This window comes from Suricata suricatta, chromosome 4 (assembly GCF_006229205.1).
Source record: "Suricata suricatta isolate VVHF042 chromosome 4, meerkat_22Aug2017_6uvM2_HiC, whole genome shotgun sequence".
Classification (NCBI taxonomy): domain Eukaryota; kingdom Metazoa; phylum Chordata; class Mammalia; order Carnivora; family Herpestidae; genus Suricata; species Suricata suricatta.
Window position 1 is genome coordinate 64,258,001 of NC_043703.1, and position 16,672 is coordinate 64,274,672.

Here is a 16,672-nt window from a genome sequence, read left to right on the forward strand (position 1 = left end):
CACAGAAAGTACAATGGGGACCATGAAGTACAAGCATATACCTTTCAGAAGGTCATAAGATGAAAATCAGGCAGACCCAGGAGGGGCTTTTCCTTGACATAAAAGGGGGTGATTCTGTTCCTACTGGTTTCTGTGACAGAGTTAAGAAGAGAAAAGCAGATTTTATTAATAAACAACATTAATACTTATCACATGCTAGATACTCTCCCAAGTGCCTCAGGTATTAATACCTAAAGTCGGTATAGTTGGCATCCCTATGTGTTGCTGAGGAAACGGGGCGTACAGATGTTGACCCAGACTCGGTCCTGTACTAGCCCCGTAACCTTGAGAAATGTACTTGATCAGCGTCTCTAAGGTCTCATTCCCTCGGCCACGAAGACAAAGTGGAAGGAGAGGCAAAGCTCTCCTACGAAGTAAGTTTTCTCCCTTCTTGTTCTTCTTTATCCTCTTCTTCTCTTCCTCCTCCACTTTCTTTTTCTTCTTTTTTTAACCCAGCTTATCTGAGGCACTAAATGTCAGTAAAGGAGTTATGGTGAAATCACTTAAAAAAAAAAAAACCCTGCTATCTAGTATGTGAAAGTGTTGGAAAATCTTAAGTTGGTAGAACCCAGGGATTGATTCAGTTGGCTCTCCATCTGGCCAGGGGAAGCACAAAGCTGCAGGAAACGTTTTAATGTGACTGTTAAATGCTGACCCCCTCTGGTTTCCGGGCCCACCACCACTACCTATCTTTAGCCCTATGGTAATAGGAAAGCTTATCTTCCATCTGCCGCAGGAGTGAGCAGGCGAGGCTGTAGGGAGGTTTGGACTTTGCAGTCCAGCAAACATGGATGGGAGGTCACAGTTCAAGCATTTCTCAACTGTACGACCTGCAGACTTCTTTCTGAGCCTCATTTTTAAAAAAAATTTTATGTTCTTTATTTGTTTTTGAGAGACAGAGAGAGAGAGTGGGAATAGAGAAGGGTCAGAGAGAGAAGGAGACACAGAATGTGAAGCAGGCTCCAGGCTCCAAGCCAGCTGCCAGCACAGAGCCCGACGCAGGGCTCAAACCCATGAACCGTGAGATCGTGACCTGAGCCGAAGTTGGACGCTTAACCGACTGAGCCACCCAGGTGCCCCTTTCTGAGCCTCATTTAATTCATCTGTAAACAGGGATGCTCCTTGGAAAGGTTTGTTGTGACTTGGAAATAACAGCTGTCCAGAACCTGATAGGGTGTAGGTGGTCAGTACAGAGGAGCTGTTTCTAACGAAACTGGGTTGATTAATAAGCTGTTTCCGTAGAGGCTGCCTCTTCTGCTTCTTGGTCGTCTTCCTTCTCTTCCAACTTGATAACTCATATTAAATATATCATCAGCTACAGCGATATTTCCACCAGCTGCTCTCGAGCTGAGCCTTTCAAATCCTGGTCTTAAAATAACATCAGTCTGTGTCTCTGTTTTTCCCCCCCTTCTGTGCCTCCTAGGTTCCACTTTAACTCCACCATGTCCTTCGGCAGAGATATGGAGCTGGAGCACTTTGACGAGCGGGATAAGGCGCAGAGATACGGCAGAGGGTCTCGGGTGAATGGGCTGCCAAGCCCCACGCACAGCGCCCACTGCAGCTTCTACCGAACCCGCACGCTGCAGACCCTCAGCTCTGAGAAGAAGGCCAAGAAAGTTCGTTTCTATCGAAATGGAGATCGATACTTCAAAGGGATTGTGTATGCCATCTCTCCGGACCGCTTCCGATCCTTTGAGGCGCTGCTGGCTGACTTGACCCGAACTCTGTCGGATAATGTGAATTTGCCCCAGGGAGTGAGAACAATCTACACCATTGATGGGCTCAAGAAGATTTCCAGCCTGGACCAACTGGTGGAAGGTGAGCGCTAACTTCCAAGGGACCCTAGAGGGTGCATTCTCGGGTTTCTAGATTGTTCTGGGCACCTGCACATGATCTCTGAGAGAGCAGCCTTATTTAGCTGTGACCCTTACTGTTCACACATTTGGGAGTTCGCTTTGTTGTACTGTAGTGGGAAAAGGAAAAAAAAAACCACTAATGGTATTAGGTCATGCATCTTATATTGATGGACTGAGTGAAAAGTGTCTTCATTCTCCAGCATTCTCTTGTTTCTTTTCTCTTCCCCATGCTACATTAATTTTAAAAGCCCCTTTTTATATCTTTAATCACTTCGTTCATATTCATTTCTAGATGCAAATGAACTTTTGCTGTCTGAAATTACCTGAACTGAAAAATAACTAATGGATCGTGAAAGTTTTGAGTGGAAGGGAACCTTATGTAGGTATTGGAGCCATTAATTCTGTCACTGGGGACTGGGGCCCAGACAATTCTGGTGGCATGTCAGTGGTCACGTGGTAAGGTCGTGTTGAAACTGGACTAAAATTTAGGGTTCTGGCATTTCTCTCTAATAGGATGCTTCCTTTGGAGTTTGAAGGATTGCTGTTTTTCTGGGGTATTTGAGGATATAAAAGAATGAATCTGTTCAGTTATTGTTTATTAAAGTTGAATTTAGGTTAACAGTAATTATCTGTTTTAGACATTTCGTGTGGAAGTGGGACTGGAGTCCCCAATGAGGTGTGGTGTCGTGTGCAAACAGAATAGGTACCAGCCCCACGGAGCAGCATAGAGCGCCTGTAATCACCTTAGAAATCATAAGCCAACGGGCGCCTGAGTGGCTCAGTCGGTCATGCTTCCGGCTTCAGCTCAGGTCATGATCTCCCAGTTTGTGAGTTCAAGCCCTCTGTCTGTCTCTCTGCTGACAGCTCAGAGCCTGGAGCCTCCTTTGGATTCTGTGTCTCCCTCTCTCTGTGCCCCTCCCCCACTCATGCTGTTTGTCTGTCTCTCTCTCAAAAATAAACATTAACAAAAAAAGAAATCATAAGCAAAGTAAAATGACTTGCAGAGAAATAATGGGTTACATTCATGCTAAGGTGTATACGAGGCTAGCTGACATTTGGGAAGTTGGAATTCCTAAGTCTGAGGTGTTAGGGTCATGATGAAGTTGCACTCAGCACAGAGGGAGATGGGAAAGGAAGTTTAGAGTTTTGGAAATGCCTGACGTCACCCTGAGTTCATCTCTACTCCAGATACGTTTGCCGGGGCTGCTGTCTTACTGGATCCTGGAGGAATGCCAATGCACAGCATGCCCTCGCTGTCTTGCGCAGATAGCTGGGAGTTCAGGGCTCCCCGCTTCGATGGCCCCCAGGCGAGCCCTCTTGCCCTCCTCTGGAACCAGAGTTTGTACGGGATTCAAGGTGGCGGGGAGTCTGTGTCTTCCTCCCATTTTCCTTCCCTTGATCCCTTGGCGGGAGTGCCAGTCCGGTTGCAGGATGCTTGGACTCAAGAGGGTGTGGAGGGCCTGGGTTCGGTGTGTTTATTCTGTGGGAATTCACATCTCTTTTCAGTGACTCGTCACCCTGCCAAGATGCCTGTAGACTTGGCCTTCTTCCTTCTATTCAGAAGTTGGCACTTTCAGTAAATTAAAGGGGAAGAATGAACATGAAATCTTTCTGCATTAGCTTTGATTTTTGTGCCCTGTCCTTTTCCTGACCTTGGAAAATGCAGGGATAAATGAAACCTTCGGTGGGCTATTTCAATAAAGATGAAATACAAAGTCAGGAGCATGATCAGTCACCAAGCCATCCTTTTGAGGACTGATGGTAATACAGAGAAAATATGCCTGTGTCTCGAAACACGTTTTAAGACAGCCAGGCTTGGCTCTCACTGGGTCTAGAGTCCCTTGTGCAGCAGCTGTGGGGTGGGGGAGGTGTATTTCAATGAAGTTCCCACCCAGAATTGATCTTTACTGAGAAGTGACCAGAGATACTCCCATGATTCCTGTCCACCGAGGAAAGGGTGTGAAAGATGGGAAACAGCAGTCCTTTACATACGAGGGCCAGGAAGATCATGGCCTGCTTGCCACCCTCTTCTTTGTCAGGTTTTTTTTAATGGTTTTTTTTTTTTAAATTTATTTTTGACAGAGAGAGACTGTGTGAGCAGGGGAGGGTCAGAGAGAGAGGGAAACACAGAATCTGAAGACAGGCTCCAGGCTCTGAGCTGTCAGTACAGAGCCTGATGCAGAGCTTGAACCCATGAACCATGAGATCATGACCTGAGCTGAAGTCGGACGCCCAACCGACTGAGCCACCCAGGCGCCCCATTTGTCATTTTTTTTAAACACACAAGAATGCCCTAAGAGACCTCTATCCTGACTAAGGCTAATGGTGATAGTCACCGTTATGGAGCCTGTGTCTTGCATTTGTGAATATATTTAATTCTCACAGTGATCCCAGGCACTAGGCGCTGTTACCATTCTTCTATGATGAGGGACGTGAGGCACCGTGTGGTTAAATGAGCTGCTCAAGGTCACACAGCAAGAAATGGTGGAGTTAGGATTTTTTAAAAAAAATATTTTATTTATTTTTGATACAGAGAGAGACAGAGCATGAGATGGGGAGGGGCAGAGAGAGAAGGAGACACAGAATCTGAAGCAGGCTCCAGGCTCTGAGCTAGAGTCAGCACAGAGCCTGACGTGGGGCTCGAACCCACAAACGTGAGATCTGACCTGAGCTGAAGCCAGAGGCTTAACCGACTGAGCCACCCAGGTGCCCCTGGAGTTAGGATTTGAACACAGGATAGCTGGTGCCCAAGCTCATAACTGCCACTAACGAGATACCAAGCGGGGTATTCTTAGTGGCTTTTAAATGAAATCTTACAGTATTAGAGTACTCTTGAAAACAAATGTTTTTAATCTTGACTTAATTCCAGAAATGACAGATACTGCTCCCAGCAACACTTTAGTATTCTCATTTACCTCCAAATACGCTTCTCTTCAATCAATACGAAGCAACTACACATTGACTATTCTGGTGTTAAAAATTTCCTTTTTGGGAAAAAAATAGTTTTTTCTGATTGAATGAATGATAACTTCAGTACAGTATGTAAGTTCACATATTGGCTGCATTTTAAAAAATCCAGTTTGAACAGACTTTTTTTTTTCTCATTTATAATACTGCCAGCATGCAGCTGCACTTAGTGTTGAAGTAGCTGGAAATTCATTTAGATTGGCCTCTTTGTCAATTACATTTTTGCTTAGTTTGTTAAAATGCAAACCATTGCTTCATATTCATCATTAGGTTCATATCTCTCACTTTACATACTAATTTTATGTAAACGTCAGTGCATGTTATTAGCTTCTCATTTCCCCTTCCAATCTGCTGATGTTTGAGTTTTAAATTAAATCCTTTTAGTGGATGCAGTGACAAGTGTGTTTGACTTCTAATTGTTTTTTTGTTTGTTTTTTTCTCACCTCAGACTAAAAATTCTGAATTACAATGACATATGTGAGTTTCTTTATTTATAGCAGTCTCATGGTCACTTGCACTGTTTTGGTTTTTATTCTTTAATTAATTAATTTATTTTGAAAGACAGAGCACAAACGGGGGTGGGCAGAGTGAGAGGGGACGGAGGTTCTGAAGCGGGCTCTGTGCTGACAGCAGAGAGAGAGCCCGATGCAGGGCTCAAACTCATCTTTGAGATCATGACCTGAGCCAGAGATGCTTAATTGACTGAACCACCCAGGTGTCCCTGCACTGTTTTTTAATTATTATCATACACAGATTATTATGCCTAAATTTGGTTTAAGAGCATCAACAGAGCTGTTTGCCTGAATCATATAAATGTATGAGTGAGTGTGTATGTTTGTATATGTATGGTTATAGGTGTGTCTCTCTGTGCATGTATGTATACATACACATACACACATATGTAAGAGCAGACAATAAATGGCAGTTTTAAGCTTTCAAAATGGCCTTAATACATTGAAGAAGTCATTAATAAGGAAAGTTGAATTACCGACCTATTTCTGCAAGTGATTCACCTTGAAATTGGCCTCATTTTCCCATATTGCCTCTTTCTACCCAATTTTACACTATGTTCCACTATAGGTGTGTAAATGTTGTGAAGATAAATGAAGGAATAACATTTAAAACCTTTAAATTATTAGGAGAAAGATGTAATGTAAATCCCAAGAATTCACTGATTTTTTTTCTTTATCAGATGCTCAAGCATCAGTCATGTATGTGTTGAGGGATAGCCATCCACCCCACTACTTTTTTTTTTTAGTTTATTTATTTATTTTCAGAGAGAGCATGTGAGCTTGAGTAGAGGAGGGTTAGAGGAGGAGGAAGAGGAGAGAGAGAAGCCCAAGCAGGCTCTGCGTTGTTAGCCCATGCCCAAGGTGGGGCTCATATTCATGAACCGTGAGATCATGACCTGAGCCAAAATCAAGAGTCAGACACTCATGGAACTGAGCCACCCAGGTGCCCTCACCTACTTTTAAATAGGCTTTATTATTAGTGTAGTTTTAGGTTCTTAGCAAAATTGAGCAGCAGGTACAAAGGTTTTTCATAGACCCCCTTCCCTCGACACATGAACAGCATCCCCTGTTGTCATCAGTGGTGCATTTGTTACACCTGATGAATCTACACTGACACGTTATTATCACCAAAAGTCCACACTGTATGTTGGAGTTCACTCTTGGCCTTGTGTGTGTTCTGTGGGTTTTGTCAAAGGGGTAATGGCCTGTATGCAGCATTATAGGACCTCACAGAATAGTTGCACTGCCCTCAAAATCCTCTGTGTTCCCCCTTTTCATCCCTCCCTAACCCCTGGCATCCACTCATCTAGTTGTTGTGTTAAATAAGCATTCTTTTAACAAACCTTGTGTGTATGTCAGTAAAAGAAAGCCAAGGTATTTCCTGTAAACATTAACATAAACACTATTCAGGTATGTTGTCCTCTGGATAGAAGTAAGTTCATTTGTACAGCAAATGTGTGTGTATTACAAACGAGCGCCCTTCTTTCTCAGCTGTCACACCTTGACCCGCATCCTTCACCATAGATACTGTCTGACTCTGGAGGTCCGATGTTCCCACGTCTCCATCAGAATTAACCTTTCAGGAATAGATCCACACTTCACCCCACAATTAGGGAATCTCTAACCACAATTTCCAGGCACCCAGCTCTCCTGGCAATTTTTATTTCCCTTGATGTGATGTTACTGATTTCTTTCTCTGATTCCTGGCTTCTTCTATCTGTGTGTCTCCCTGCTAAATTCATTCTTAAAGAGTTATAAAACATACTCTCTAAAATTTCCCTGCAACAAACTGTTTACCAGTTTTTGTTATTGTTATTGTTTTATAAAAATTTTTTAATGTTTATTTTTGAGAGACAGAGAAAGAGAGAACAAGCGGGGGAGAGACAGAGAGAAAGGGAGACACAGAATCCAAAGCAGGATCCAGGCTCTGAGCACAGAGCCCAATGCAGGGCTCGAACCCATAAACCATGAGATTGTGATCTGAGCCGAAGTTGGACACTTAACTGACTGAGCCACCCAGGTGCCCCTTGTTTTTGTTTTTGAGATACCAGTGAATGTTAGGATATACATATCATTTGTCCAGAAGGTAACTTACTGTGTTTCCAGTTCTGTTCCTTGCTCAGTGCACTGAACAATAAATACATCATGTGGTACATCTAGGACTACTATGTTCTTTTTACTGACTTCATAGCATTCGTTTATACAAATGTGCCCTACTTTATTTAGCCAGTCTTTTATTGATGGGCATTTAGGTTGTCACCAATCCTTTGTTTTCAGATGCAGTTTTGCAATGAATATCCTTGGATATAAGTTTTTATTCATGTAGGAGGATCTTTGTAGGACAAATTTCCAGAAGTAGTAGGAAGGTACAAGCATTAAACTCTAAAGAGCTATTGCAAAATTCCTCTTCATAGATGTGGTACCAAGTTACACACCTACCAGTAGCATGTGAGAGTGGCTGTGTCCTGTACCCTCAACAAGACAATGTTTTCTCTACTGTTTTGCTATTTTCCAACTGTTATGAAAAGGAAAGGATATATCTATTGTTTTAATTTTCTTCTTTTCATATGATTGAAATGCATTTGTATTTCTTTTTCTATGTGATCTTTCTTCATAGCTTTTGACCATCTTCCTACTAGTTTGGGGTCTTTTTTTATTGACTTGTAGGACTTTTTTTCTTTTAAAGATAATAGCTCTTTGCATATTTATTTAGAGTATTTTTTCCAGGTTGTCTTTTATCTAGTGACATTGTTTCTTACGTTTTTTTGCCATGCAGATTAAAAAAAAAATGAAATGATCAAATGTATCAGGCTTTTCATTCATGGCTTGATTTTCATGTTTCTTGGGTTCTCTGTACTCTAATTATAAAGCTATTTCCCTCATTTTCTTCTAGTATTTTAATGTTTTCATTTTATTAAAATTTTTCTTACATTTATTTATTGAGAGAGAGAGAGAGAGAGAGAGAGAGAGAAGAGAATGTGTGTGAGCAGGGGGATGGCCAAAGAGAGAGAGAGAGAGAGGGAGAGAGAGAATTCCAAACAGGCTTTGTGCTGTCAGTGCAGAGCCTGACGTAGGGCTCAACTCACAAACTCTGAGATCAAGACCTGAGCCAATATCAAGAGTTGGATGCTTAACCCACTGAGCCACCCCGGTGCCCTGTGTTTTCATTTTAAAGAGTATTCTAATGGATGTCGTATTAGTAAAGTGTGTGAGGCAGGGGTTCGTTTAACCTTTTTCTAGGCTACCATACTCATGTTTAAAAGTTTTTATTTTGAAATTAATGTGGACTTAATACACTTGTCATAAAGATAGGGAGCTATGCCCTACCATGACAGAACATCTTACACAACCATGGTACAGTTACCTTGGAACAATGCTAGTAACTAAACTACAGGCTTTTTTCAGTTTTCATCAGTTTTTCCACGAGTGGCCTTTTGGTTTTGGTTCCAGAATCACACGTTGCATTCTCACATCTTCTTCATCTCTGCCACGCTGTGACAGTTCTTCAGTCTTTCCTGGTCTCTAATGACTTGGCCATTTTGGTCAGTTATTTTGTAGAATGTCCTTCAATTTGGGTTTAGCTGATGGTTAGATTGAAGTTATCTGTGAATGGCAAGTATTCCACAAAAATGATGCCGTGTTCCGTTCAGTGCATCATCTCAGGCTGCAGGATGCTTCTGCGTCTTGCTACTGGTGAGATTCATCGTGATCAGTTGGGCAAGGTGGTACCTTCACTCTAAAGTTACTGTTTTCCCCTTTCTAGCTAATAAGTATTTGGGGAAGAAACTTTGAGGCTATGTGAATGTCTTGCTTCTCCTTAAGCTTTTGCCCATAAATTTTGGCATTTACTGGTGAGTTTGTCTACAGCAATTGTTGTGGTGATGTTCTACTGGTGATTTGTAATTTCCCTCTTTCCTTTTCTTACCCTTAAACATAGATGTCCTCCACTTACCTGTCTTTAGATCTACTCTGCTGACATCAAGTCTGATTATGTTAACCACTTTTAAGGTCCATTTCTTCCAAATAATGATAAGACTGTCCTTCTGCACTCCCCCCACCTGAATATATTTAACTGATACTCTCGTCCTTAGCCCTTTCAAACTGAACATGCATAAACATGACCTCATTCTTTTCCATTTCCCAGAATTCATTCCTCTTCTCGCATTCTGGAATCATGTTGCCATATAACTTAACATCCCCCTTGACTTCTTTTCTTCGCCCCTCAAATCCAAGCTGTCACTAAATTCTGTTGATCCTGCTTAAGATGTTTCTTCAATTTGTCCTTTCCACCATCGTTATTATAGTTTTCAAGTCCTCATCACTGTTTTAAAATATTACTGTTTTTTGTGCTGTATACATTTTTATACAGTGAGCATTGTAGAAAGTTTGAAAGATGTAAAAACATTTAAAATTAAGTAAGAACTCCTCATATTCCTACTGCTTGACACTTGTCATCTCTTGCTGGTACTATTGCAATAGGCTCCTAAGCTAAAATTATGTATCTTGGTTTTTCTTTTTCAATGTTTTTCTCTTCTTTATGGAATCTGTATTTGTTCCTGCTTTTCCATTCCTTTTTTTTAATGTTTATTTATTTTTGAGAGAGAGAGAGTGAGAGAGCATGAGCAGAGGAGGGACAGAGAAAGAGAGAGAGAGAGAGAGGGGGAGGGAGACAGAGAATCTGAAGCAGGCTCTGTGCTGCCAGAGCAGAGCCGGACGCGCGGCTCAAACTTACAAACCATCTGTGAGATCATGACCCGAGCTGAAGTTGGACAGTTAACCAACTGAGCCACCCAGGCACCTCCTTGCTTTTCCATCCAGTAGCTTCTCTTTAGGTCATACATGTGTCCCATACAGTAGCCTTTAAACTAGTTTTCGTGCCTATATAAGCCTGGCCACAGACATACCACTTTGTGCCATACCTTTGCTTCATAATGGCTCTCCACGCACACATAGAACACAGCCCACAGTGTTTCTTAGATTCCTCTCAGTGGCCCTCCTCCTGCCCTTCCTTCTCTTCTGGCCGTGTCTCCTATTACCTGTTGATACACTCAGCAGTGAGCTTGGCTGCACTCTTGGCTTGTGCTCTGCTGTCTCCCAGTTTCCTTCTCTCCTACAAGGACTGTAAGACGGGTGCCCTCCTGAGGTGCATAATGTCATGGTTAAGTTATGGATCTGGAGTCAGACCACCTGCATTTGAATCCTGGCTCCACTTTTGTTAGCCATGTGACCTTGAGCCAGCTCCCTATCTCCCTGTGCATCATTGTGCCACGTGGTAAGTGGTGTGTTAATACTTAGCTCATAGGGTTGTGTCAAGGATTGCAGGTTAAATAAATAGCATGGGTTAGAATTGGGTCTGCTACATGGCAGACAGTCACATTACCTGTTCTGCCAGTAGTGTCTTCATCCTCTTCCCTTAGTCAACAGATACACAAATCTCCCATAGTCTAAGAATTTCTTGCTGTGGTCTTTCTGGACTCTCAAACCCAGAGCTCTTCTGTGATAAGAAATATTAGTAAATGCTGTCTATACTTCCTCAGCTTGCAATCATACTTCAACTCCTTAATTAGCATCATGACACTGTAATATACTTATTTATTTTATATCCAAGTCTCTAGAACTCAGGGAACCATTGGAGTTTTCACTGCCTAGCACGTAATTGTAAGTACTCAATATATAACGGGAAGAAAGAGGAAAGAGAATGGAAGGATGGATGGATGGATGGATGGATGAAAGCAAGCCAGCATCACTACCCAATTAAAGTGGCCATTATAGGGTCACATGTGGCTTTTGGTGGCCAGGACAGTGATCTCTTAGGAATCCTTATCTCAATGATGTCCCTGGAGCATTGGATGCTGATGTCTAAATCTCTTCAAGCCACACACCTACCACCTTTCAGTTTCCATGGCCCCAGGCACCTGATTTCAGTGACTCCCCCGTCTCTGGGCACTCTCTAAAGACCAAGGTTGCCCTCGGTTCTTCTTGTCCAGCCGGGCATTGTTTCCTAGAATGTTTTCTTCCATCCCATCTCTGCAGCTGCCACATGTGTCTCCCTCCAAACTCCAGGTTATATTTTAATTGCTTGCTGGGAATCTTCAACTACTCTTAGGAACTTTTCAACAACTCTTAGGAATTTTGAATTTAGTATGTGCACAACCAAATGAATTTTTTCCTTAGCATCAAGTCCAAACCTGGTTCCTTTCCTATTTTACCTATCATGGTATATGGAAAGTCAACCAAAATGAAAGTTTCAATGTTATCATTTCAATTTCATCATTTGACCCAGCTTCCTTTGGGTCCCACATCCAGACCGTTGCCAGTCTCTGCCATCTAGTCAACTGATTCTATCTGTTAAGTACTCCTCATAGCATCCACTCCTCTCTGCCCCCAGTGCAGATGTGTGAAGTTCAATTCTCTATCTCCTCTTCTGGTCTGTTATAGTAGCTTCTAGACTTCTCCCTCCCCATATCCTACCTCCAGGCCTTCCTTCACACTGAAACCAATGCAAGCTTTCTGAAACCTGGGTCTTTTGAGAAAGATATAGTAATATCTCACAGGCAATCCTTTTACTGTGCTGTGTAGTAGAGCATATTATTATTTTATTTTTATCTGAAATGCTGTCCTCTTTCTTTTCTCTAGTGAAAAATCTTACCCTCACTTCCGAGGCCAGCATGAATTCCGTTTCTTCTTTATTAGTCACTCAGTGGGAAGTGATTTCTTTCTCTTTTGCGTTAGGGTTGTCTCAATCATGTATATAGCAATTATCACTTACTCCCTTTTGGTGAAATCTTTTCAAATACACATCTTTTTTTTTTTAAGATTAAAAAATCTTTTTTAATGTTTTTTATTTATTTTTGAGAGGGAGAGAGAGACAGCGCAAGCAGGGGAGGGTCAGAGAGAGCGGGAGATACAGAATCTGAAGCAGGCTCCAGGCTCTGAGCTAGCTGTCAGCACAGAGCCCACTGCGGAGCTTGAACCCACGAACCGTGAGATCATGACCTGAGCTGAAGCTGTACACTTAACTGACTGAGCCACCCAGGTGCCCCTTTTTAAGATTTTTAAAAGTTCATTTATTTATTTTGAGAGAGACAGAGAACAGATAGGGGATGGGCAGAGAGAGGGAGACAGAGGATCTGAAAGCAGGCTCTTTGCTGCCATCAGAGAGCCCAATGAGGGGCTTGAATTCACAGACCACATGATAATAACCTGAGCAGAAGTTGGACATTTAATTGAGCCACCCAGGTGCTCCTACACATCTTGCTTTCTTTTCTCTTCTTTTTTTAAAATGTTTTATTTATTAGAGAGAGGGAGAGAGAGAGAGAGAGAGAGAGAGAGAGTGAGAGAGAATGCACAGGCAGGAGAGGGGCAGAGAGAGGAGACACAGAATACGAAACAGGCTCGTCTCTGAACTGTCAGCACAGAGCTTGATGCGGGGTTTGAACTCATGAACTGAGAGATAATGACCTGAGCTGCCGTCAGACACTCAACCACTCAGCTGACTGAACCACCCAGACACCTCACACATCTTGCTTCCTAAGCTCTTTTAAAAATAAGCTTGTAACTTGAGATTGTTTTCACTCCCCACAGTGGCAAATTCAGATTTTGTACTTATTGAAGATTTAGGAGTTTATATTTAATTTTTAATTTTTACAGTGAATGTTGTATGTACTTGTTGCAATTTTGTTATTTGTTACTCTGTGATGTCCTTAGGAGAAATTTTTAGCAATGAGAATCTACATTTTTGGGGTTCCAAATACAGGTGGCCATGTTGCTTTCAAAAACGGTTATTAATTTATAATGCCCCTAGTGGTGTTTTCTATTTCTATTTTATTTTGTTTTTACTCTTTGTCATATATTTTAGTACCTTATACTTTTGTAAATTATAATAAGCTTTGCACATTATAGTAACCTGTTGTTCTGTGTAGATAATTTAGACTGTTTTCCCCTTTTAATTTTAGTTTCCCTATTTTTCATTTATATCAGTTTTAAATGTAAAATTTTGGCTCTCACAATTTTTTTCTTTATGTTATTTTTCTGTTGCTTTTACTTTAAGAAATTGACATTTTCCACAAGCGTGACATACACATTGAAATTTTATTTTCTGTAAGCTTATTTTTATTTACAATTATATTATGAATGACTTCCATGGAAGAATGACCCAAAGTACCTTTGGGGAATCTTTTCTCTTGCCTTTAATAGCACTATCAAAATTGTCTTCTTAAACCAGTGCCTTTTGGGCAGGTTATGAAATGTTGCTGTGTAAATTTGAGATGGGCTCGTAAAATATAACATCCAGAAGACACTTTGTATTTTATTCTGTGAATAATATCTTTAATTTAATTTTACTCAGTTTATTTTCAGAGGCCTCAATATATATTTGAGTCTTTTGCAGTTTTTACTATAATTCACAATAGTAAATTTTAATTGCTAGAGTTTTTAATAAGAAACTATTATCTGGAAAATGAAATTTTTATAGGTATCTCTCACTTATTGTTTTAAAACATTTTAAAAGTTTTTTTAATGTTTATTTATTTTTGAAGGAGAGAGAGACAGAGCATGAGCAGGGGAGGGGGCAAGAGAGAGAGAGAGAGAGAGAGAGAGAGAGAGAGAGAGACAGAATCAGAAGCAGACTCCATGATCTGAGCTGTCAGCACAGAGCCCGACGTGGGACTCAAACTCACAGACTGTGAGATCATGACCTGAGCTGAAGTCAGACGCCCATCCGACTGAGCCACCCAGGTGCCCAAGATACTTTTAAATATACCACCTTTGAAGCTTAAAGACGTTCTAGAGGAGGTAGTAACCAGAGATTAGGTCATTTTCAGACTGAGGTTAAGTGATGTCACATATGAAACTTATAAGTCACAACTCTGAGCCAATGAAAATGCTCCAGCACTTAGGGGGAAATAGAACAAGCTTCTAGAATCTCCCAATTTAGGATCTTAGGGAGGGACACTTTCCTAGCTCACTCATCACAGGCCTGGAACCAGGAAGTTCGGTACCACATCACTGGAAGTTTTCAGTAGTGACTTTGATTATTTCTTTTTCTTTAAAAAAATTTTTTTTAATGTTTTTTATTTATTTTTGAGAGACAGAGAAAGACAGCGTGAGCAGGGGAGGGTCAGAGAGAGAGGGATATACAGAATCTGAAGCAGGCTTCAGGCTCTGAGCTAGTTATCAGCCCAGAGCCCAATGTGGGGCTTGAACCCATGAACCGTGAGATCTTGACCTGAGCCAAAGCTAGTCACTTAACTGACTGAGCTACCCAGGTGCCCCTAGATTATTTCTTTTAAGTGGAAATCCTATAATTTCCCAATGGGAGCCAAAGGCCAAGTAGAATTGACTTTGCAGATTTTTAAATAATAAACTTTGTTAGAGAACATTTAGTTCCATACTTTGTATAATAGCAACATAATAAATTTACAAATATATATGTGATTTTTTAAAATAAAATAATACATAGACCTTTCAGTATCTTAAAAATCTAATATGTATACACAGAAAGTATCCCATTTCTCCAAGATTCCCAAAATACCTAAACATTTCAGGGAAGAAATTACCATATTCTGATATTTCAGTAGGCATTGGTCAGATCCAAAGATAATTTTATGCTTTATTTTCTTCCTTTTAACTATCATTTTCTTTGTCTTTATCTTTACTTAAAAGCAAATATTTTTGGCTTTTGTAAATGCCACAGCAATTCAGACAGATACTGCTTCTGCAGCTCTTGCTGTTTGCTGGGGTGTTTTGGACACCCAGAACATTACATTTTAAGTTGAGAATCGGTCTTAACATAAAGACTTAGCTTGAGTAAACTGGAACAAAACTAGTAGTATGATAACCAATCAGCAAGTCATTATGGTCATGAATCCCAGTGTGTGTGTGGGAGGGGGGTTCCCAAACATCCAAGCAACTGTATGTGATAGCAGCTGGATGTCCTACCTGTCAACCCAGTTCTGACACTATCTACCCAGAGATAGCATCAGATTCCAAGGTTAAGGGCTTAGTCCTAGGAGACTGTCCCTACCACCTTCCCTCCTCCACTTCGGCCACAAATCAAATCCAGGTTGTCACCTGTGCTTCTGATGAATTGGCTAACAGATAAGAGGTTCCCATGACCCCTACTTTGATTCAATTAATTTGCTAGAGTGGCTCACAGAACTCAGGGGAACATTTTACTTACTGGATTACCAGTTTATTATAAAAGCATATAATTTAGGAAGAGCCAGATGGAAGCGATACATAAGGCAAGGGTTAGGGAAAGGGCTTGGAACTTAAATGTTGTTTCTAGGGCATCTAGTAGTTCTTACTCCTACTGATTCTTCATGTGTTCACCAACTAGAATCTCTCTGAACCTTGTCCTTTTGGATTTTTATGGAGGATTCATTACATAGGCACAATTGATTAAGTCCCTGGATTTCAGGGGCCTGGGTGGCTCAGTTGGTTATGCGTTGGACTCTTGATTTCTGCTTAGGTCAGGATCTCACAGTTTGTGGGATTGAGCTCCATGTCAGGCTCTGCACTGACAGCATGGAGCCTGATTGGGATTCTCTCCCTCTCCCTGTCTCTGTCTCTCTCTCCCTCCCTACGCCCACATTGCCATTCTCCCCCACTCACGCTCCCTCTCTTAAAATAAATAAGTAAACTTTATTAAACTTTGAAAAATCAATCAGTCAATCATTAGATTTAATTACTAGCTCCCCTCATCCCCCCAAGGTCATGGAGGTGAGACTGAACATTCCTACCCTCTAATCACACCGTTGGTGTCTCTGGCACCAGGCACCCATCCTTAGGTGCTTTCCCAAAGTCTCCTCATAAACCTGAACTCAGATGTGGTTGAAAGGGGCTCATTACACATATCAAAATGCCTTTATTGCTCTAATCACTTAGGAAATTCTAAGGGTTTTAGGCGCTCTGTGCCAGAAATAGTTTGAAGGCCAAGTAGATATATTTCTTATTATAAATCACAGTAGCAGACCATTTTGCTCAAATATACTTTGGCTTTGCTAAATTAACTTTTATTTTATTGTTGCAGTATAAATTACACCATAAAACTTTGAGATGGCTTAGTGTGTATAGGAAGTTTATTACGGTAATTATGAGCATTACTGTATTTTTGTATTTTTCAATGGCCCTTAACATTCATATCCTCTGTCAGGACTTGAATGAAATCTATTGATGATTCTCTAATCAAGAATATTACATATCTCTTCAGTCTTGGCCCCATTGAGGGAGAGATTAAACACTGGATACCTAGAGCTATTTGACCAAATTAAGACCATGTATTCTTTCCATTCAGAA

The 16,672-nt window shown here is 41.2% G+C and overlaps 1 protein-coding gene across 4 annotated transcripts in view; it reads left to right on the forward strand.

Moving 5' to 3' along the window:
• Window positions 1-379: 379 nt before the first annotated feature.
• DCLK1 (doublecortin like kinase 1) overlaps window positions 380-16,672 on the forward strand; it is a 337,117-nt gene continuing 320,824 nt past the window's right edge. For all 4 annotated transcript variants that reach the window (XM_029936850.1, XM_029936851.1, XM_029936853.1 and 1 more), the window contains exons 1-2: window positions 380-413; window positions 1,463-1,857. In XM_029936850.1, coding sequence (XP_029792710.1) covers window positions 1,482-1,857 — 376 coding nt within the window. In that variant the 5' untranslated portion in view covers window positions 380-413; window positions 1,463-1,481. The remainder of the gene's footprint in view (window positions 414-1,462; window positions 1,858-16,672) is intronic.